At 47.9% G+C, this 24,492-nt stretch overlaps 1 protein-coding gene across 1 annotated transcript in view; it reads left to right on the top strand.

The window, feature by feature from the left end:
- The window catches only part of LOC119656936 (mucin-2-like), an 81,137-nt gene that overhangs the window by 37,154 nt on the left and 19,491 nt on the right, over positions 1 to 24,492 (top strand). Inside the window, exons 4-5 of the mRNA XM_038063635.1 lie at positions 1,000 to 5,742; positions 10,349 to 10,864. Coding sequence (XP_037919563.1) covers positions 1,000 to 5,742; positions 10,349 to 10,864 — 5,259 coding nt within the window. The remainder of the gene's footprint in view (positions 1 to 999; positions 5,743 to 10,348; positions 10,865 to 24,492) is intronic.

Raw genomic sequence — 24,492 nt, 5'->3', positions numbered from 1 at the left:
AAGACATCGCTCGGAAGATCGGGGAATTGCCCGATGCTCCAACAGCAAGGAGACGAAAGAAGGGATTACTGGGCAAGGTTGTAGCCACCCCAGGTTCTAGCATACCCCAACATCGATGAACTCCAGAGCGTCTAACTCCTGTGGCTTCAGACAATCACCCGGCAGAATGTCCTAGGCAATGCTCGGGTGAAGGCCTATTATTCAGCGGAATACAATCGACCGGAAGAGTTTACCAGCAAACTAAACTCTTCTATCGGATCAGACAAGAGTGGTTGCTTTAGACAGGTCGCTTCTACAAGTCTACGTGTCCGGGTGGTCTCCGCATATTTTAAGGAGTGGACTATTACGGCTAGCTGGATGCGAACGCGGAGATCTGTTAGGACTGATAACTAAGAATTCCAAGTTTATTTAGCCTTCCTCCACATATCTATCAAAAGAGATACCTTCTAAAACCGTGGAAGATATTACTTTCCCTGAACCTAGTAGACCAGATGGATCACTACTGTCACTACTCCACAGTGAAGTCAATTAAAAAAATATAGAACCAATTGTGGGCCAGAAATATTTCCATATCTCGAAATTGAGTTCTCCCATCTTTCATCTTTGATAAGAATAGCAAAAGCATGTGGTCATTTCTTCTTTGAGGGGTTGATTTTTTCAAAAGAACTCTCCCGAAAAACGTGAATGAAGTTGATAATCAAATTTTAAAGATTCTGGAATTACAGCACAAAGTATTATTAGCTCATTTATTGGGACTGCAATTATGTAGATCATAAAGAAATAAAGATAAAAATTAACCAACCGTCATTTTTCTATTTATATTGATATCTATTTTGATCAGAAATAACGAAATCTTGGACATTTATGAAAATTTTTCTCGAAATAACAAAACCATATCAGGATTTAGCATAAAATCGTTGATACCAACACTTCAAGCTATGATTGGTGTGAAAATGATTGATTTATTTTCACTTATTTGTTTTTAATTCCACGCTTTAGATAAATTTGATTTAAGCTTATATATAAAAGGCGGATCGAAAAGATTTCAAGGCGCAGTCCTCGAAGAGTATCATAAAAAGACGGCGTGGTGTCGGCTTGTTCAAACTATGCTTGTCGTTTTCGTTATAACTTCACTCATTGTGAACTGTGCAGCTTGGCATGGGGAGCATCTACGATGCCAGGATACAGGAAACTTCCCAGATCTAGCATCACCTGATAACCGACGATATGTAGCTTGTGTAAAAGAACCCGACGGATCAATTCGGGCAACGGTGAAACAGTGCGGTTTAAACGAAAAGTTCGACCCAACGGAGAAAACGTGTGTAGACAATGCTGTTATCTTTCAATGTACCAAAACTGGACTTTTCCCTGCTTCTGATATAACCGGTTGCAAACGTTACTTTAAGTGCCAAGAAAACAATGCAGAGTTGTTTGCAGAAGAACAAATATGTCCTGAAAATGAAGTTTTCCAACCGTTTTTACATATGTGTGTTCCGGAAAATCATTATGAGTGCTCCTTTGCCAGACAATTAGACCCCCAAACGGAATGTATAAAAGACAACTGGTTAGTAGACGATCCCGAATCTTACGATTGTACCCGCTACTATAAATGCATAAAAGATCCAGATACCGGATCTTATTCTCTCGTGCATCTAACATGTGATCCCGGTTCGGTGTTCATGCCTTTGGCTGGATGTGTGGACCCTAAACATTATGTATGCCGCAAGACGCCACCACCACCAACAACTACAACGGAGGGGACAACAACTACAGAATCGACGACAGAAACTCAAGAAATTACAACAACCACAGAGGATACTACCACCTCTACTACAACTACAACAACTGAGCCTTCTACAACCACCAAGGAACCGGATCCCACAACTACAGAAAGTACAACGGTTACACCTGATACTACAACAACAGATACTGCAGTCTCATCCACCGACGAAACTAAGGCAACTGAGAGTTCAACTGAACCAAATTTTACCGAATCCACCACACCTGAATATGAGACCACAGTTGATTCCAGCACAAACTCAGACACAACTGAAGATGATACAGCTTCTCCCAGTCTGGGCACCCAGCCTACAACTTCCGAAACAAGTGTGGAATCAACGACAGATATTACTACTTCAGATGGAGGGGAAAGTGGAACAACTAAACCAACAGAAGAGCTTACCAGTGAAACAACAGAAGGTTCTGTGACTGAATCCAGCACAACTGAAAATGTCGGAACCGAATCCACTGATGATGGAGAAGACACAACAACCGATAGTCAAACCTCAACTACAGAAAACACTGAAACAGAATCCACTCTTGTAGAAACAACCGATATTGCGACAACAGAATCTTCAGTCGAAACTACTGAAGAGTCAGAATCGACCACCTCAGGAATCGAAGAAACATCACCTGAAATCGAGTCTACAACCGAGAAAGATTACTCAACTACAACTGATGGAACTACAGTTGATACAGCGAGCACAGATGACGGTGAAAGTACTACGTCTGAGGGAAGCGGAAATGGATCTACAACTGAGGAATCTACAACTGAGAAATCGGAATCCACTCCAGCTGGAACAGAATCTCCAGAAACATCCGAGTCAACTATAACAGACCCAACAGAATATACTGAATCAACGGATACTTCAGATACAGAACCAACCTCTACTGACAGCACAGGAACTACAACGGAGCCGAATCAATCCACAGATACGACTGACTTTACTTCAACCGACGGAACAACTTCTGTTCCAGAATCTAGTATCACTCCTGAGGGAAGTACAATCAACCCAACCACTGACGACATTGCATCTACCGAAAGTGAATCTACGACTCCCGACTCAACAATAGCTTGGGAGTCTACTACAACGGAAGGCTCCGAAACAACCTCAACTGATTTAAGTTCTACCGTTGAAAGTAGTACTGAAGGACCAATTACCGAAACAACCAACACCGATGAGACCACCGAAGAAATTTCTTCCACTACAGAATCTACAACGACTGAAATTAACTCAACTACAGAGTCTACGACGGAAGAAGTAACGTCAACTGTAGAGTCTTCAACGAGTGAGGCTCCATCAACCACAGAACCTACAACGGAAGAAGTGGCATCAACTACAGAGTCTTCAACGAGTGAGGCTCCATCAACCACAGAACCTACAACGGAAGAAGTTATTTCAACTACAGAATCTGCAACAAGTGAGGGTTCTTCAACCACTGAACCTACAACGGAGGTGGTTACTTCGACTACAGAGCCTACAACGAGTGAGGCACCTTCAACAACGGAAACCACAACGGAGGAAGTCACCTCAACTACAGAGCCAACAACGAACGAGGCACCTTCGACCACGGAACCCACAACGGAGGAAGTCACTTCGACTACAGAGGCTACAACGAGTGAGGCTCCTTCAACCACGGAACCCACAACAGAGGAAGTCACTTCAACTACAGAACCAACAACGAGTGAGGCTCCTTCAACCACGGAACCCACAACGGAGGAAGTCACTTCGACTACAGAGCCAACAACGAGTGAGGCTCCTTCAACCACGGAACCCACAACAGAGGAAGTCACCTCAACTACAGAACCAACAACGAGTGAGGCACCTTCAACAGCGGAACCCACAACAGAGGAAGTCACTTCAACTACAGAACCAACAACGAGTGAGGCTCCTTCAACCACTGAACCCACAACAGAGGAAGTTACTTCGACTACAGAGGCTACAACGAGTGAGGCACCTTCGACCACGGAACCCACAACAGAGGAAGCCATTTCAACTACAGAACCAACAACGAGTGAGGCTCCTTCAACCACGGAACCCACAACGGAGGAAGTCACTTCGACTACAGAGCCAACAACGAGTAAGGCTCCTTCAACCACGGAACCCACAACAGAGGAAGTCACCTCAACTACAGAACCAACAACGAGTGAGGCTCCTTCAACCACGGAACCCACAACAGAGGAAGTCACCTCAACTACAGAACCAACAACGAGTGAGGCTCCTTCAACCACGGAACCCACAACAGAGGAAGTCACTTCAACTACAGAACCAACAACGAGTGAGGCTCCTTCAACCACGGAACCCACAACAGAGGAAGTGACTTCAACTACAGAACCAACAACGAGTGAGGCTTCATCAACCACGGAGCCTACAACGGAGGAAGTCACTTCAACTGCAGAGCCAACAACAAGTGAGGCTCCTTCAACCACGGAACCTACGACAGAAGAAGTCACTTCAACTACAGAGCCTACAACGAGTGAGGCACCTTCAACGACGGAGCCCACAACAGAGGAAGTCACTTCTACTACAGAGTCAACAACGAGTGAGGCTTCATCAACCACGGAGCCTACAACGGAGGAAGTCACTTCAACTGCAGAGCCAACAACAAGTGAGGCTCCTTCAACCACGGAACCTACGACAGAAGAAGTCACTTCAACTACAGAGCCTACAACGAGTGAGGCACCTTCAACGACGGAGCCCACAACAGAGGAAGTCACTTCAACTACAGAACCAACAACGAGTGAGGCTCCTTTAACCACGGAACCCACAACAGAGGAAGTCACTTCAACTACAGAGCCAGCAACGAGTGAGGCTCCTTCAACCACGGAACCCACAACGGAGGAAGTCACTTCTACTACAGAGTCAACAACGAGTGAGGCTTCATCAACCACGGAGCCTACAACGGAGGAAGTCACTTCAACTACAGAGCCAACAACGAGTGAGGCACCTTCGACCACGGAACCCACAACAGAGGAAGTCACTTCAACTATAGAACCAACAACGAGTGAGGCTCCTTCAACCACAGAACCCACAACAGAGGAAGTCACTTCTACTACAGAGTCAACAACGAGTGAGGCTTCATCAACCACGGAGCCTACAACGGAGGAAGTCACTTCAACTACAGAGCCTACAACGAGTGAGGCACCTTCAACGACGGAACCCACAACAGAGGAAGTCACTTCAACTACAGAACCAACAACGAGTGAGGCTCCTTTAACCACGGAACCCACAACGGAGGAAGTCACTTCAACTACAGAACCAACAACGAGTGAGATTCCTTCAACCACGGAACCCACAACGGAGGAAGTCACTTCGACTACAGAGCCTACAACGAGTGTAGCTCCTTCAACCACAGAATCTACAACGGAAGAAGTCTCTACGACTACAGAATCTACAACGGAAGAAGTCTCTACGACTACAGAATCTACAACGAGTGTAGCTCCAACAACCACGGAACCCACAACGGAGGAAGTCACTTCAACTACAGAGCCAACAACTACTACAACGGATGGTGGTAACGTATCTCCACCTGTCTTCACTTGTACAACGGTAGGAAATTTCCTAGATCCGTTGGATGCAACCAAGTTCTACTCATGTCAGTGGACCGGAAATAGTTACACAGCAATCCATATGACATGCCGTGAGGGATACATGTTTGATCCCCATGTCAAGGTTTGTTTAAAGTCCGAGACTATAACGACCCCTACTTCGACAATTGTGACAACACAAAGCACCACAACGAGTACAACGACGAAAACTACAACCACAACACCAACCGCACCTCCGGTTATCACCCCATCACCGATGAATTGCACTACCTATCAAAGATTCCCTGACCCAGTGGATAAAACGAAGTACTATCAATGCGTGTCCGATGGGGATGGAAAATTTTTCTTAAGGAGGGAGTCTTGTCTTCCTGGGCTAATTTTCTCGGCAGAGTATATGTTATGTATAGCACCCTGAGCTTGATCTGATTTTGACGATGTCAATAGCAGTGGAGTTATTTATAAGAAGTTACTCAAGTAGAGATCCCCCATATGTATAATTAGAGATATAAGTTACATTATTTATTGTGCACCCCATCTTCGATTTGAATATTTAAGTATTCATCAGAGGCAGTAAATTAGCCTCGAAATTGATTAAGTCTAGTTTAAGGGTTGTTTTAAGGCGTCATATCCAAATATAGTTTTTCTTAACAACGAATTTTATTCTTACCGAGGGACTTCTTTCACCAACGAGAGGGGAGAGGAGGAAGGGAACTACCAGCTCAAGGAACCCCCTGCCATCCGGCTCTTCCATCGGTCGAGCTCCATCTTCTTTGCAACAAGAAGGACCCGAACGTAAGGGACCATACGGCTCCATCTGTCAGCGATTCGCTGCATCTCCTCGACAAAGTTGTCTGGAGAGAAATCCTCTTTGTTTAAATAGAGCTGCTAACAAACTCCATTTCACGTTCCACAAGAAAAACGGTGTGATAAGCGTCGTCCACAACTCCATTGTAAAACACACAATCCAGAGATCGTGCCTTTCCAACTGGGTAAGGGATAGTCAGTCTCACTATGCTTTCAATTCAGCCGCGCATCTACGTTGCCAACGACCCGCGAACTCCATTTGCCTCTAGTTTCATTTTGCAAGAGAGTTGTCACTCATGCAGGGTGTGTTGTCGTTCTCCACGAGCAACACCTTCCTTGACTCCTCTCCCTTGGGCTTGTAGATCGCTTTACGCTTCCTAACAAGAAGGCCACCGGGGATCACTCCCGCAATCTCCATCACGGCCAGTTCAGAGACAGTGTGGTATCCGGTCGCCACCCGCGAAGCTCCTCGTCTCTGCACTTGCGCGAGATGCCTTCGACACGCCTCCTTGCCGATTATCTAATCTATCTACTTTGTACTAGTGACGGACACTATTCCAGAACTTATCTGGCGGTTTCATCCCTCTCCTCAAAAAAATCTGAAGACGGCTCCCGCAGATATCCCTAGTTTCCACAGATGATAGGTTAACCTTCAGTGATGAATGAGTATCCCCAGTATGATCCGGAGACTCTTCTTAATTGGGTTTAAACAATCTTTTGAGCGGTTGGGTTCGTGTCCCCATATGAGTACCCTAAACTGTTCCTTTCCTGGTAAGTTCGTCCAGTAAAGCTTTTCATTCGTTCCTGTTCATTTTTCAACGTCAACGTCCTAAACCCATTTCCAATTCTGCAGAAGAATTCTGGCCCCTATAGAGGTGCCCTTGCTCCCTTCCTGGCTAGTGCGTCTGCCGCTCCATTGCCTTCCAACGCAACATGGCCGGCAACCCAGAGTATCCAGTGTAGAGTTCATCTGGTTGGACCCAAGCTTTTCACCGCCGCTTGGCTGTCGATCAGAATAACAATGTTCTGCCCCTATACTTCCTTTGGAGGTTGAAGGAGGCACATCTTCGTATGGCTTATATTTCTGCTAGGAATATGCTAGTGCGCTTACCCATTGGTTCCAAGTATATTTCTCTTGGACACATCATCCCGCCACTGCTCTTTCTGCTGTGAGGGATCGATCAGCGTAGGTAAGTAGGCCACTCCAAGGAGCCCAATACAGCGCTAATTGCCACAAACTATTGGTGCTGCTGTTATGGGAGCAGGGAAACAGAGCCCAGACGGTTCATATCTTCAGAGTCAGCCCGTAGCATTCACGAAGGAAAGAAGCTCTACCCACCTGCAGCGCTCTGAGTTCCCTAAAGAATGGTTTACTCAGTGTGTCCTAATGGTTTCTTCCTTTCTCCCCAGCTTTGTCGACGTAAATTGTAGGGTATGTCGAGCCTGGCGACATGGTCCCCTCTAAGGTTGCTGTAATCTTGTATGCATTTGCACGCGTGCGGCGCAGGAACTCTGGTAATCGGACTATGTTATAAGCGGGCCAAATCTTCCTTGATTTGACACAAGTGGTAAGCCTTCGCCAAGTAGATCCCGCCTTTGACAGTTTCCGCAAGACACCGAATGTACCCACCCTATGGACTGGACAGCCCGCTCATTCCTCCCGGGGGCTCTGAAGGGTTTGGAGACCTCTGTGGCGAAATCTAGGCTGAAAAGTATCCAACTGTGATTGAGAAGGGTCTCTGGACAGACACTCTCCACTTCTCCACCCTAAGAATCCCATTGTCGGTTATTAGGGTGATACCAAGGACCGCCTCCCAACCGTCACGGTTCCCCGAGCTGGGGGAATATAGGGCTGGTGCACTGCCCCTGTTATACACCGATAGGTTTGAAGCAATAAAACCAAAGAATGCTCCAACTTGACCACGAGTATGTCGCTGGAACTCAGGTCCGGACACAGAAAAGCGTGCAGATTCTTCTTCGAGAGGATGCATGCTTTGGGTCTGTCCTGATCGGGGTTTCCTGTGCTGTGGAATATCGTCTAGGAGGAAGTCCAGTAGGTTAACTGAGGCGCACTTTGAGCGCTGCAGATTTATCTGCGTTGCCCTCAGCATAATCTGCTTGCGTCGGTGGTTCGTCAGTTCCGTCGGATTGTCGATCCTCATCTTCTCCACAGCTCGCTGGCGGCGTCGATTGGATCCAGGTCATGGTCTGGTTTTTCAGAGCAGAACACTTTCACCTTTGCGCTCTTGACTACGAGTCTCACTTTATAGTCGACCTTTTCTAGTGCCTCCAGGCATTACACGATTATATGGAACGGAAAACGCTGATCTTAACGAAGTACGAACCGAGAAAGCCTCTGGAGAATTGGTCCTCGCAAGCTATAACGTGGAATCCGCGGACCAAATGAGAGGGGTCAAAGCAGGGGATGGAGCTCGTGTGTTTGCCTTTAGCATTCAAAAGGTGCTCAATGACCATCTCCGACAGCCTGGCCTCAACACTAGTCTACACCTCTGCGCTAGTTTGCCTCTAGCTGAATTACCATCCGCCATCGCCACATGTGACTGGCTCCTGGCTACGTTGCTGAAAGGTTTCGCAGTTCGTGGCTCGTCGGCTGGCTGTTGCTGTACACTTTTCTCCAGATGTTGGTTAGGGTCCGAGCTCTTGCTTACTCTGCTCCGCTTGTGATCTTGTCCGACCTCGTCTTGAGATCGATTGTATTTGAGAGCACTGTGCTTCGCCTTCTGCTCACATGCCTGGCGTTTGCTGTTGTATTCTTCAACAATTGCGTGATATTTACCGAGGTCTTTAGCATTCCGCTCGTCGACAGTTCCGGCTTCCTCCTTCTTAGCAATTTTGTTTAGAATATGCATGGCCTTCTAATACTTGTCCTTGAGCCAGTGCACCTTCGCTTTTTAGCCGGTGACCGACGTTCTTGTCGGTCTTTACTTTTAAGGGATCCCCCGACGTCCAGGGTTGCGGGTTAGGAGTACTATGTCTGGTACTCGCTACAGCAAGCTTGACGACAGTGGATTGCAAGCTGGAAACCACTAGTCCGTCTGCCGCCGCGCTCTGGGACGTCAATGCGGTTGATTTCAGCACATCGGTGCTACGGCTGGTACCGAGTGTGTTTCTCTCGACAGCTACTGTCTCCTGACTGAATACCAGCAGCTCATCCTCCGTTTATTGATTTTTATAATAATAGTGTCCTCATTTTGGCCCCACCAGTAGTCCGGGAAGAATGTCCCCACCCTGGCTAGCCCAGCCACCAGGGTAAGGGTCTTATTTAAATCGGAAGGGGCCCAAGGTATTCAGAGTTCGCAAGCTAAAGACCAAGCTCCACATAGGCCACGCAGCCGTCGGCGTATACTGTCCCACCTTAGCTTGGGGTCCTATTAACACTTTCTCCTGTACAGGGAGAACAATCCCCGGCCTGTTGCTTCGGCGCATCCCCCCGTCAGATCCGTGTGGCTCTAACTCATGACCATGATAAGCAGATCCTCGTCAGCCGATTTCCAGTGGGCACCGCGAGGAGGTCGTGTGAGGCTTGCCGAATTATGCCACTTTAACCTCAAGCATAATCAGACCGGGTCACCAGATATATTTTTTTTTTAATCACATTAAATGCATTTTCTTGATCGGCCTTTCGAGTGATCTGCCACCAAAAAAGAGCAGGCGGGATTAAGCGTAATGACGTATCTCCAACTGCACTTTATTTATCTTTTTCCCTGATATCAGCATTTTATTTTTATGTTACTTTGCAGAGTACAAAGTACGTTGCCTTAAATACTCCTCCTTTATTTGGGCTTGGGAACAGCATGCTATGTAAATAACATGACCTGTTTATTGCGACTGAAATTCTGTAGATCATAAAGAAAGAAAAATAAAAATTAACAGGTGATCACTTTTTTTTCAGATTGATATCTATTTTCAACAGAAATAGCGAAAAATTGGACATTAAAGGATTTTTTTTTTTAAATAAAAAACCATATCAGGATTCAGCTTGAAATTAAATGGAAATGATTAATTTCTTTTCGATTATTCAAAATTAATTCTGTGCTTTAGATAAATTGGATTTAAGTTTAAATATAAAAAGCGGATGAAAAACATGGTAAAGCGTAGTTCTCGAAGAATTTTATAAGAAGACAGAGGAGTGTCGGCTTGTTGAAACTATGCTTCCCGCTTTCATCATAACATTGCTCATTGGATCCTGTGCAGCTTGGGATGGAGAACATCTACGATGCCAGGATATAGGAAACTTCCCAGATCCATCATCATCTGATAACGGAAGCTATATCGCTTGTGAAAAGGAAGTCGACGGATCAATTCGGGCAACGGTGAAACAGTGCAGTTTGAATGAAAAGTTCGATCCAACGGAGAAGACTTGTATAGACAATGGTGTTATCTTTCAATGTACCAAAACTGGACTTTTCCCTGCTTCTGATATAACCGGTTGCAAAGGTTACTTTAAGTGCCAAGAAAACAATGGAGAGTTGTTTGCAGAAAAACTGATATGTCCTGAAAATGAAGTTTTCCAACCGTTTTTACATATGTGTGTTCCGGAAAATCATTATAAGTGTTCCTCTGTCAGACAATTAGACCCCCAAAAGGAATGTACAAAAGACAACTGGTTAGTAGACGATCCCGAATCTTACGATTGTTCCAGTTATTATAAATGCATACAAGATCCAGATACTGGATCTTATTCTCTCGTGCATCTAACATGTGATGACGGTCTGATCTTCATGCCTTTCGCCGGGTGTGTGCACCCTAAATATTTTGTATGCAGAAAAACCCCAGGGAAAACAAATTAAAATACTGATCGGGGCATCACTATTGAGCAGTTCTTGTGCTTCTTGCAAAGAAAGTATAAAATTCGAGATACACTCGGTTTCATCCTAGTATTTGAGAGAAAACTAGTCCACCTCCTTAACATTAGGTGTCCTTAATTTCCTCACATCGTAGTAGTGTAACGCTATAAAAAGTATGAAAACCACTTGCAATTTATTTTGAATCTTTTTCTTTGGTTTACTGTAAAAGATACTTGACAAGAGTAAGGTATTCAATGGCATAAAGGGTAGTATAGGTATAGTATAGGTCCCAGGGCGAAACGTGGATTGGTACCCACGATGGAGCATAAAACCTGGGAAATGCCTGCTGAACCAACACCAACGGCTCTACTACCAAACCCTATCTCCACCTCCACGTGGTGACCGCTGGGAGCTCTTTCTTAACGAAAAGCTGCAGACGGAGAAGGATGAAGGCGAGTCTCCCGCGCCTAAAAAGGGGACAAATTGTACCAACTGGTCCTCCAGGTTGGGGGTTGGGTAGGGCTGACAACCCTACACGGAAAACAACTTGTTACGAAGTCACAACAGGAGCCTCGGACAGGACGGATTTTAAAACGACGGACCCGGGAACGAACACGGAATAACGATTTGCGCAATTTGCTCATGGAACGTGCGCTCCCTGTACAGAGATGAAGCTGATGAGCAGCTGGCCGATACCCTGTCCCAATATAGGACTGATATAACAGCGTTGCAAGAGATGCGATGGACAGGGACCGGTTTCCTGGAGAAGAGCCACTACATCATATATTATAGCGGTCATCCAGTAAACCATGTGCTCGGAGTAGGTTTCTTAGTCAGCCAAAAATGAAACCTGCTGTTATCGGCTTTGAAAACATAAGCGAACGGCTATGCACTCTGCGCTTGCGAGGCAAGTTTAGAAATATAAGCCTCATCAACGTTCACGCCCCTACAGAGGAGACTGCAGAGTCGGAGAAGGATACCTTTTACGAGGCAGTAGAACGAACCCTCGAAGCCTGTCCCAGATATGATATCAAAATCATACTTGGGGATTTTAACAGCCAAGTAGGGAAGGAGCCCGTATTCAGGCGATACGTTGGCTCCCATAGCTTACACGAAAAAACAAATGATAACGGACTGCGGACTATTCAATTAGCAGGGTCACACGAAATGGTTGTTGGAAGTATCTGGTTTGCGCGGAAAGTGGTCCACAAACATACGTGGGCCTCTCCAGACGGGATCACTTTCAACCAAATCGACCATGTGTTGATCGAACGCCGCCACCTCTCAGCCTTGATCAATGTCAGAACATATAGGGGGGCCAATATAGATTCGGATCACTATCTCGTTGGCATGGTGCTCCGAGCTCGAATAACAATACCACCTAGAATCCCCTCTGACAGGCAGGTGAGAGTGAACACTAAAGCCATCCACAACACAACCCTCCGCGACACCTATAAGAGGGAAATGGATGCCGCAATAACCGCAGTCAACAGAGGACCTAGAGATGAAGCATCAACAAATGATCTTCACAATCACCTGAAGAACGTCATCATGGATACGGCCACAAACATACTTGGCCCCACCCGCAAAAGGAGTCGGAACGGCTGGTTTGACGATGAATGTAAGCTATCAACGGAACGGAAGAATGCCGCATACCGAGTAATGTTGCATTCTCAAAGAACGCGGGCACGCGCAGAGGCTTATCACGAACTCCGTCGAGCGGAGAAGCGACTTCACAGACGGAAAAAGGAAGCCTGGGAGAACCAACAAGTCTGTGAACTAGAAAAGTACAGGGAGCAACCGCACCAGGCGCGGAAGTTTTACCAACAAGTCAGCAGGATGAAACCTTATACACCTCGATGCTCATCCTGCCGAGACAAAGAGGGAAATCTGATTTCCGACAGAATGGGCATATTAGAGCGATGGGTTGAGTACTTTGATGAACTACTGAACAACCAGAACATCGGCGAGTTGGAGGTCTCGCCAACTGAAGACGACGGACAAATACTGCTACCACCAAGTTTAGGAGAAACAGTCCGTGCAATTCATCGGCTAAAAAATGGATGGAATTACACCCGAATTGGTTAAATATGGAGGCGACCAGTTACATCAAGTGGTTCATCAACTTGTGCTCAAGGTATGGGACAGCGAATCAATGCCTTACGATTGGCAACGAGGCATTATTTGTCTCATACATAAAAAGGGAGATATCACACAGTGCAGCAATTATCGAGGTATCACGTTGCTGAGCACCATCTACAAGATATTCTCCGCTATCTTGCTAGGCCAGATAGCCCCATACGCCCAAAACATCATTGGCCCATACCAAAGAGGCTTCACTCCAGGCAAATCAGCAACAGATCAGATTTTCTCTGTGCGGCAAGCGATGGAAAAACTGTTGGAATATGGACAACAGTTGCACCATCTGTTCATCAACTTTAAAGCCGCCTATGATAGCATAGCCAGGGTAAAACTGTAAACGGCCATGAGAGAATTCGGTATTCGGTATCCCGACGAAATTAATAAGACTGACTAGGCTGACCCTGACCAATGTGCGAGGCCAGATAAAATCAGCAGGATCACTCTCAAGACCATTCGACATCAACAACGGTCTACGACAAGGGGATGCGCTATCATGCGTCCTCTTTGACCTAGCCCTCGAGAAAGTGATCCGTGATGCTCAGGTAAATACAAGAGGTACCATCCTCTTCAAATCCACCCAACTACTGGCCTATGCTGACGATATCGACAACATGGGAAAAACCACCCGAGACGTACAAACTGCCTTCATCCAGATCGAGCAGGCGGCAATCGGGGCGAGATCTTGGGCTGCACATCAATGAAGGCAAGACAAAATATATGGTCGCAACGTCAGCACCGAAGACGAACCAACCAACAACATCAAACCGCACTGGTCAAACAGGAAGAATAAGGATAGGAGAATACAACTGTGAGACCGTTGACAATTTCTCCTATCTAGGGTCAAAAATCACAACCGATAACAGCTACGATGATGAAATCCACGCACGGTTATTGTCAGCCAACAAAGCCTATTTCACCTTACAAAGACTGTTCCGCTCGAAACGTCTCACCATAGGGTCAAAGCTCTTACTGTACAAGACTATGATCCTGCCAGTCCTCATGTATTCCTCGGAAACTTGGGTTCTTAGCAAGAAAAATTGCGAACTCTTGGCCGCGTTCGAGAGAAGAATCCTCCGAAGAATTTTTGGCCCCCTACATGAGGATGGATGATTCCGTAGCCTACACACTGACGAAATCTATGAGCGATACCATGACCGTCCGATTGTGGATAAAATCCGGCTCAATAGGTTACGGTGGGCGGGTCACTTAATCCGTATGGATGAGGATGATCCCACCCGGAAAGTCTATAAGGGCAATATCTATGGTAGGAAAAGAAGACGAGGCAGACCCTGTCTAAGATGGAGCGATGAAATAGGTCAGGACGCCAGACAGCTTTTAGGGATATCGAATTGGTGGACCTCGGCGCAAAACCGGAATGTCTGGAGTTCCTTATTAAGGCAGGCCTAGACCGGATACCGGTTGTTGCGCCGTTGATGATGATGATGAACAACAAGGCCAACGGGGATCACTCCCGCGATCTCCATCACGGCCAGTTCAGAGACAGTGTGGTATCCGGTCGCCACCCGCGAAGCTTCTCGTCTCTGCACTTGCGCGAGATGCCTTCGATGCGCCTCCTTGCCAAGAGCGTCAGCCTATACCAGTACGCTGTAGAGCAGGACAGAGTGCGTTGAACTCATCAGGAGACGTCGCCTGCTATCGTCGGTGTTTCTGACGTCAAACGTTACGAGGAGCACCACCTGTCGAGTTCGGCGGCTATGTGCCTCCGCCCAACGAACAACATCTACGACTTGCATAATAGCATCAACTGTGTTCTTGCTCTAAAGCGAAACTGGCGTGGAGATAAGTCTCTTCCAATAAGAAGAGGAAATACCTTCTTTCAGGGAAGCGTTGAATACGCCGGGCAGTAGATCTAGCCGATGTTGGAATATCAATTTGTATACCTCTGTTGGAATACCATCGGTCCTGGCACCTTCTTACCTTTCATAGAGAGGGCTGCCTGTTCCAACTAATTTATAAAGAAATGTGAACAGTCATCATCCCGTACGGGGTGAGCAGGAAATAGTGCCCTTACAGTGCCAATCTGCTGGGCCTTAAGTGAACAGGGTTTCTGCAGAGCCTCGATTTTGCAGGCTCCCAGTTTGCTACCGAGTCCCAGGGGTCCTCATTCACCTCGTCGACCAAATCCTGACAACAACGAGCTTTGCTCTTGTTCATTGTGCTGCGGAGCCTCCTTTTGACTGTACTTTGTCATTATGATAGATGCCTCCTTCGGTTCTTTAAACATTGTGTTAAGCGGCGGAATCCGTGACAATCCTTCCGGAGCTCTGCAATTTCCTTCGTCCACTAATACATAAAGGTCATCGTTATCAGGTTCATAATTGAATTTATGACAGTGTCAGCTGCAGCACTACCACCCCCAGGAGTACCATCCCGCTCGGCCCCACCTGTTCCAAGAATTTCGACTAATTTCCCGATGTTCACCTTCGCAACGTTCCATGCACAGGAAGAGCGCCGGGATGGCGCACACCGAGAGTTTGCGTTAACTACTTCGAAAGCAACGAATTGATGGTCGCTTGCCGAGAAGTCTTTCAGAACTCGCCACCCGTCCGTCAACGACACCAGTGATTCCGACGCGAAGGCTGCGCCCGGATTCGTATTCTACACACTACTCAACCAATTCTGACTTTCCCGCTGTTTAGAAGCTTCCTCGCGTTTTGCTCGGCAACTTCCACCACAGCGAATTTTTGGCCTCTGAAGTTCGTAGAGGTGGGATCTTGTAACGGATTTCCCTGGGAACTTCCGCAAAAGCCTTGCCTTCCATCGACTTAATAAACAGGGTTGTCAGTCTAGTCTTTCTTCGTCTCCACACCTTTTCTTTTGGTGCTCCGTCCTTCGTGTTCGCCTTAATTTTGGACAGAGGTTTTTCTGATGACATGGCGCGTTGTTGTCTCTTGTCCCTCTTTGCCTTTTTCTTTTAAGCCCTGGAGAGTACTTGAGTGAAGTCTCCTTCAGATGCCCTTTCCTCCTTTCTTTTTTTCCCCAGTTCACTCTGTAATGGGCTATCTGCGATCCGTTTGGCACACAACGTCTCCGATCGCATGTGCTTCACAACTGTTGCGCATTTAATAAGCTTTTCTTCTTCAGCTTGCGCCAGGGTAGTCGACAGCCCTCCCACTGGGTTCATATTGGAAACCATTTGGTTAGTTTTGGCAGTTCCCACTGTGACTCTTTCCACAACTATAGCACTGCGTGGTACTGTCTTAGTTCCGGTCTCCGTTGAAGGTGTCGCATCACTTTGCGAATCCTCCTCTCCGTCTGCGCATCCCGATATCTCGTCGGGTATTTCAACCCTTCCTACGTCCTTCGCTGGGCGGTAGGGCGGGCGATGCATTTTTGCGCTGCGTATAAAATCAGCCAGCTCAGTCTCCATTTCCACTATCTCCTCGTTTGTTTTGTTTTTGTTCGCCATTTAAGTTTTTTTACCAGCGTATCGTGTGCAAGGGAGCACAATAGTCAGGAACGGGTACACCCTTGGAATGAAAGTCCCTACCTCAGTTCCCGGAGGCCTGACCTACGATTAACTGATCCCGCAACTCATGGACGGATCCGCGCTCGCTCGGGACAATGCGGTCTCCTAATACCGGCTCAATTCACACTACCCGACGAGGGCCCCGAAGGGACTGGCTCCTTATACATGCCACAACTACCACCGCGGCAGAGCTAGGCTCACATCACACCATCAGCATCGACAAGGAGTTGTTGACGGCTCCGGGGACTTCCAGTGTTTCCCAGTGTGTATCATTCATTACCAGTTCGCTTTTCACCGAGAAACTTTCTCGAGGCTACTACCTACGACGTAGGTGTTATGCCAGCTAAGTGGTCAGACCTACTTGCTCGGGTACCTCGGGGACTCCAAACATGGCGACCATCATGCCATAAATTTTTCAATCAGGCAATGCACGAAAAAAAATGGCCCCAGAAAATAGCAAGGCTGACCTCAAGGCCTGAAGACGCAGTCGGTGGAACATAAAACGACCTGGGTGCGAGCAGTTACATAAGCAATACAAGAAGGGGTGGACAAAATTGTGCGGGCTACCATAAAAGGCAAAAACGCACAGCGACTGTGTGGGGAAATTGAGTATGACCCCTGTGTGGCGCCTACAAAATAGTAATGTCGAGAATTGAAGACAATAAGATCTCTACCGATTATCTAATCTATCTACTTTGTACTAGTGGCGGACACTATTCCTGAACTTATCTGGCGGTTTCATCCCTCTCCTCAAAAAAATCTACAGAGGGCTCCCGTAGATATCCCTAGTTTCCACAGATGATAGGTTAACCTGCAGTGATGAGTGAGTATCCTCAGTATGATCCGGAGACTCTTCTTAATGGGGTTTAAACAATCTTTTGAGCGGTTGGGTTCGTGTCCCCATATGAGTACCCTAAACTGTTCCTTTCCTGGTAAGTTCGTCCAGTAAAGCTTTTCATTCGTTCCTGTTCATTTTTCAACGTCAACGTCCTAAACCCATTTCCAATTCTGCAGAAGAGTTCTGGCCCCTATGGAGGTGCCCTTGCTCCCTTCCTGGCTAGTGCGTCTGCCGCTCCATTGCCTTTCAACGCAACTTGGCCGGCAACCTAGAGTATCCAGACGTTATTGTGCCAGCCGCGCGTATTCAGTCTCTCGAAATATTCCCACCCCAGTTTAGAGTTCACCTGGTTGGACCCAAGCTTTTCACCGCCTCTTGGCTGTCGATCAGAATAACAATGTTGCGCCCCTATAGTTCCTTTGGAGGTTGAAGGAGGCACATCTTGCTATGGCTTATATTTCTGCTAGGAATATGCTAGTGCGCTTACCCATTGGTTCCAAGTATATTTCCCTTGGACACATCATCCCGCGACCGCTCTTTCTACTGTGAGGGATCGATCAGCGTAGGTAAGTAAGCCGCTCTCTGAGGTCCCCCAAGAATGGTTTACTCAGTGTGCCTAATGGTTTCTTCTCTTCTCCGCAGCTTTGTCGACGTAAATTGTAGGGTATGTCAAGCCTGGCGACATGGTCCCCTCTGAGGTTGTTCCCATGCAGGCCGCTGTAATCTTGCATGCATTTGCGCGCGTGCGACGCAGGAACTCTGGCAATCGGACTATGTTATAAGCGGGCCAAATCCTCCTTGACTTGACACAAGTGGTAAGCCTTCGCCATCTAAGCTCCAAGTAGATCCCGCCCTTGACAGTTTCCGCAAGACACCGAATGTACGCACCCTATAGACTGGACAGCCCGCTCATTCCCCTGTATATTCCTATGCCCAAGAGCCTAGACGAAGGTGACCTTGAGCATGCCGCCCAAACTGTTCAGGGGATGCAGAAGTACATTAAAAGCATCTGTCGGGCAGGACTCCAGAACCCCAGTTGTACCTGCATACGCGGTTCTTTGAATCCTATTAACCTTCGTTCTATTGTACCTTTTGCTGAAAGCCTGCCACCATACAATAGAGGAGGTTAGGATTGGACGCACCACAGCGGTAAACATGCAGAGAACCGAGGATAGCCTTGACCGGACCCCATTTCTTTGCAAAGGTCCTTTTCCAATCATAGAAGGCTATACAGGCCTTCTTAACACTCAGTCCTATGTTCAATCTCCAATTTAGTGTTGGATCCAGGATTACACCCAGATATTTTACCTTGGAGCAAAGAACCAATCTTTGTTCCGCCTCTTCGCGATCTCGATGGGCCACTTGTATGGGTGTCAATATTTATGCCTGTAGCAGATGTTGAAGATTGCCCTGGTCAGTTTCTTGAGGCTGAAGAGATTTTCCTTCCATGACGTTGGCAGTGTCTTCTTGGTGTACTTAGTGGGCATGAGACTTTAAAGGCGGTATAGAATGCCTTTTCCAGAGCGCCGATCTTTGACTGCAGTTCGTCTGTCGTGCCAATCTTGCCAAATTGCGTACCGGAGAGTTTGATTTGAAGTAATAATAAAATCAGAGAATGACTCATCTCTCTCGTTGATTTCCGAGCTGCGCCAAAGCGTATGCCTTTCGTTGGCATCGCTGATCGGTCTAGGGCCATGTAAGCTGAGGAAATATGCATGTTCTCTACCTCCGCCTGCTCCAGCTTCACCACGCGTATGTCGCTGGAACTCGGGTCCGGACACCAAAAAGCGTGCAGATTCTTCTTCGAGAGGAAGCATGCTCTAGGTCTGTCCTAATCAGCGTCTCCTGTGCTGCGAAATAGATTGAAATATTTGCTTTGGAGCCCTTTGATGGTTCAGTCGTCTCCGACCTAAGGTTCCTGTAATAGTGCAATATCAATGCCTTCGTCTAGGAGGAAGTCCACCAGATTAACTGAGGCGCACTTTGAACGCTGCAGATTTATCTGTGTTGCCCTCAGCATAATCTGCTTGCATCGGTGGTTCGTCAGTTCCGTCGGATTGTCGATCCTCATCTTCTCCAACAGCTCGTTGGCGGCGTCGATTGGATCCAGGTCATGGTCTGGTTTTGCAGAGCAGAACACTTTCACCTTTGCGCTCCTGTCTACGAGTCTCACTTTATAGTCGACCTTTTCCAGTGCCTCCAGGCACTCTTCGTTTATACGGAATAGAAAAGGTTGCTTGTTTGTCTGTGGTTCCTCCTGCTTGATAGCAACCCAGCCGTCCATGAGAATCCTGGGGTTTTGGAGACGCAGGGATTAGGCAACAAAATGCAATGCAAACCGGTCTCCTGGGAATCTCGTCGTAGGGAATGACTTTGAAGTTTACGTCCTCCCATGTGTCGCTGATCTCAACGAAGTCAAAACCGAGAAAGTCCCTGGTGAGTTGGTCCTCGCAGGCTATAACGTGGAACCCGCGGACCACCTGAGAGGAATCAAAGGTGGGGATGGAGCTCGTGTGTTCGCCTTTAGCATTCAAAAGATGCTCAATGACCATCTACGACAGCCTGGCCTCAACACTAGTCCACACCTCTGCGCTAGTTTGCCTCTAATTCAATTACCATCCGCCAGCACCACACGTGACTGGCTTCTGGCTACGTTGCTGAAGGGCTTCGCAGTTCGTGGGTCGTCGGCTGGCTGTTGCTGCACACTTTTCTCCAAATGTTGGTTAGGGTCCGAGCTCTTGCTTACACTGCTCCGCTTGCGATCTTGTTCTACCTCGTCATTAGATCGATTGCATTTGAGAGCACTGGGCTTCGCCTTCTGCTCACATGCCAGGCGTTTGCTGTTGTATTCTTCAACAATTGCGTGGTATTTACCGAGGTCTTTTGCATCCCGCTCGTCGACAGTTTCGGTTTCCTCCTTCTTACCAATTTTGTTTAGCAGATGCATGGCCTTCTAATAGTTGCCCTTGAGGAGGACACCACAACTTCGCTTTTTAGCCGGTTTCCGGTGACCGACGTTCTTGTCGGTCTTTACCTTTAAGGGATCCCCCGACGTCGAGGGTTGCGGGTTAGGAGTACTATGGTTGGTACTCGCTACAGCAAGCTTGACGGCAGTGGAATCCAAGCTGGAAACCACTGGTCCGTCTGCCGCCTCACTCTGGGAGGTCAATGCGGTTCATTTCAGCACATCAGTGCTACGGCTGGTACCGAGTGTGTTTCTCTCGACAGCTACTGTCTCCTGGCTGGATACCAGCAGCTCATCCTCCGTTTATTTATTTTTATAATAATAGAGTCCACGTTTTGGCCCCACGAGTAGTCTGGGAAGAAGAATTGAAGAAGAATTGAATTGATACAAATCAATCTCAATCACTGTGAGGCAGTTCAAGACCTGCTCTCGGAAACCATTCAAGAGTCGAATGTCGATGTCGCGGTTATTTGCAAGCCGTACAGAAACCACGGCGGTGCGACTTGGGCGGTGGATGCGTCTGGCAACGCCGCAATCTGGGCGTGCGTAATACAGGCCATTCAGGAAGTCATGGGCCCCCCGGTAGTCGGTTTTATAAGGGCGAAGGTCAACGGTATCCATATTTACAGCTGTTACGCTCCTCCTAGTGCAACCTTAGCACAATATGAGGAGATGTTAGACAGTCTGGTGTTGGACGCTAGAGACCGCAGCCCTCAAAATCATTGCAGGCGATTTCAACGCGTGGGCCCTGGAGTGGGGAAGCCGATCGACGAACACCAGAGGTCAAATTCTGTTGGAGTCATTTGCGGAGCTGGACATAGTGCTGGCCAACGTTGGATGCGTGCCCACCTTTCGAGGAAGAGGGTCGGGTTCGATAGTTGACCTGACATTTGTTAACAATTCACTGGGGAGGGAAATGGCTTGGCAAGTGAGTGAGCACTACACCCACAGTGACCATCAGGCCATCTTCCTCCGCATTGGGAACCGGCGAAGCAGTGAACTACGCTCTAGAGGTAGAAAGGCTAAAGCGATTGGCTGGTCTATCGGAGCTTTCGACGAGGAAACATTCCTGGCCGCATTGGAGGGAGCCCATGATCCGGATGGAACAGCAGTGGAAAGGGTCACACAGCTGTCTCAGCGTGTCACCGAAGCATGCGACGCTACGATGCCACGACGCCGTTTGCACTGCGGCAAGAGGTCAAACTACTAGTGGAACACGGAGATCCCTGCCTTGAGATCGTTTTGTCTCCGAGCGAGGAGACTTTCCCACAGGACAAGGGGAAGGCCGGAGCACCAGGAGCGTGAGGAGAAATATAGGGATCTGCGAAGGAACCTTAAGAAGGCCATTCGGAGAAGCAAGCGGGAATGCTACTAGAAGCTCTGCATGGAGGCTAATACGAATCCATGGGGTACAGCCTACCAAGTTATAATGAAGAAGATCCGCGGGCGAAAATCACCTCAAGTGACATGCCCACGGCTCTTGTTGCAAATAATTTCAACTCTTTTCCCGCAGCAGGAGCAGGACGAAAGAGAACCCCAACTGGCAGCTCAGCAGGACGTCTTCTCGATCCCTGATGTTACCGAAGAGGAACTTTGGGAAATCTGCAGACGTATTGGGGACAGCAAGGCTCCGGGATTGGACGGAATTCCGAACAGGGCTCTGAAGGTGGCGGTCAAGGCCAGGCCAAGGTGGTTCGCAAGCACATTCGAATCGTGCATGGCGGAGGGAGTGTTTCCCGCCCAGTGGAATAGGCAGAAGCTAGTGTTGCTACCGAAGCCCCGAAAACCACCCGGCGTGCCTTCTTCATATCGCCTTATTTGTCTCTTAGACACCCTGGGGAAGATGTTGGAGAGGGTGATATACATCAGGCTGCTCCCGTTCATCGAGCTTGCGGGTGGTCTTTCGGAGCGGCAATATGGGTTTCGCCGAGCCCGTTCTACGGTCGATGCAGTAGCAAAGGTCTTGGAATTGGCTCGAAATGCAATGGCCGTGAGCAAATGCTGTGCTCTGGTGACGCTGGACGTCAAAAATGCTTTTAACTCAGCCAACTGGGGCTGGATTAAGGGCGCTTTGGCCAAACTGGGTGTTCCTAGCTACTTGGCTCGGCTCATCGAGAGTTACCTTTCGGACAGACTTCTCTGGTACGAGACGGACGACGGGCCGAAGGAGTACATTGTGACAGCAGGTGTGCCTCAAGGTTCTGTATTGGGACCGCTGCTGTGAAACATAATGTACGACGGAGTGCTTGGCCTTCGCGTGCCGGAGGAGACAACGCTGATTGGTTTTGCGGACGACCTGGCGGTAGTTGCAATTGCAAAGCATCCCGAGGACGTGGAGCTTTATGCAAATGAAGCCATTCATACCATCAAGTCATGGTTACGAATGGCCAAGCTGGACCTAGCGGACGAAAAGACGGAGCGGTCCTCATTACCAACCGTAGGAAGAACAACACGGTTACCATCCAGGTTGGTAATCATGAGGTCGTCTCAAAATCGGTTGTCAAATACCTGGGGGTGATGATCGATGCCAAGCTGAGTTTCAAGGGACACTTGGATTATGCGCGAGAGAAGGCAGCAAATGCCAGCTCATCCCTTTCAAGGATGATGCCTAACGTGGGAGGGTCGAAGTATAGTCGCAGGCTACTCATCGCGGGAGTGGTGAGGTCGATCCTGCTATACGCGGCCCCTGTCTGGGCGGGAGCGTTGAATCACGTTGTCAACCGGAGGAAGATAAGTTCGGCATACCGGCCAATTGCGCTAAGGGTGTGCAGCGCATTTAGAACGGCGTCGACGGAGGCAGTGTGTGTCATCGCAGGAATGATCCCAATAGATCTTCTAGCGAACGAGGCACACTGGCTCTACGAAAAACGGAAAGCAAATCCAGCCGAGGTGAATGCGGCAAGTGTGTGGCAAGTGGCAACAACGATGAGATAACTCCGACAAGGGCCGATGGACCCATACATTGATCCCGTGTATCGAGAAATGGATCAACCGAAAGCACAGAGAATTGAATTACCACCTGACACAGTTCCTTACGGGACACGGTGGCTATAGGAAGTACTTGCATCGCTTCGAGTTGGACGAGTCTCCCAACTGTCCTGAATGCGGTGCTACTCCCGAGGACCCGGAGCACGTTATGTTCCATTGTCCCAGATTTCTGCAGCAGAAAAGGAGGTTGAATAGCATCTTAGGAGCGGACATCGAGCCCTCGAACCTGGTGGAAGAGATGCTGAAGTCTGGATGGATGGCGGTAAATGAGGCAGTAGCCGTGGTGCAGACAAAACTCCTGGAGTTGGATCGAGCTCGGAAGGCGGCGCGACGGAGACGTGACATGGACGAGCTGGTATAGCGAACCAGAGCCTCCCCCGTGAAGTAATACTTCACGGTGGTCCCGGGGGGAGGGGCGGAAGAGTGGGGGTGGTTTTAGTGGGTGCGAATCCCACACACTGCTGCAACCTGGCGAATATAAATAAAAAAACAAAAAAAAAAAAGGTGCCCAAGGTATTCAGAGTTCGCAAACTAAAGACAAAGCTCCACATAGGCCACGCAGCCGTCGGCGTATACTGTCCCACCTTAGCTTGGGGTCCTATTAACACTTTCTCCTGTGCACGGAGAACAATCCCCGGCCTGTTGTTTCGGCGCATCCCCCCGTCAGGTCCACTTGGCCCTAACTCATGATCATGACAAGCAGATCCTCGTCAGCCGATTTCCAGTGGCCACAGCGAGGAGGTCGTGTGAGGCTTGCCGAATTATGCCACTTTAACCTCAAGCATAATCAGACCGGGTCACCAGATATATTTTTTTTTTCTAATCACATTAAATGCATTTTCTTGATCGGCCTGTCGAGTGATCTGCCACCAAAAAAGACCAGGTGGGATTTAACATAATGGCGTATCTCCAACTGCACTTTATTTATCTTTTCCCCTGATATCAGCATTTTATTTTTATGTTACTTTACAGAGTACAAAGTACGTTGCCTTAAATACTCCTCTTTTATTTGGGCTTGGGAACAGCATGCTATGTAAATAACATGACCTGTTTATTGCGACTGAAATTCTGAAGATCATAAAGAAAGAAAGATAAAAATTAACAGGTGATCACTTTTTTTTCAGATTG

Source organism: Hermetia illucens, chromosome 5 (assembly GCF_905115235.1).
Source record: "Hermetia illucens chromosome 5, iHerIll2.2.curated.20191125, whole genome shotgun sequence".
NCBI classification, from domain to species: Eukaryota; Metazoa; Arthropoda; class Insecta; order Diptera; family Stratiomyidae; genus Hermetia; species Hermetia illucens.
Note: the sequence above shows the minus strand (reverse complement) of the source record. Positions and strands in the feature narration are given on the sequence as shown.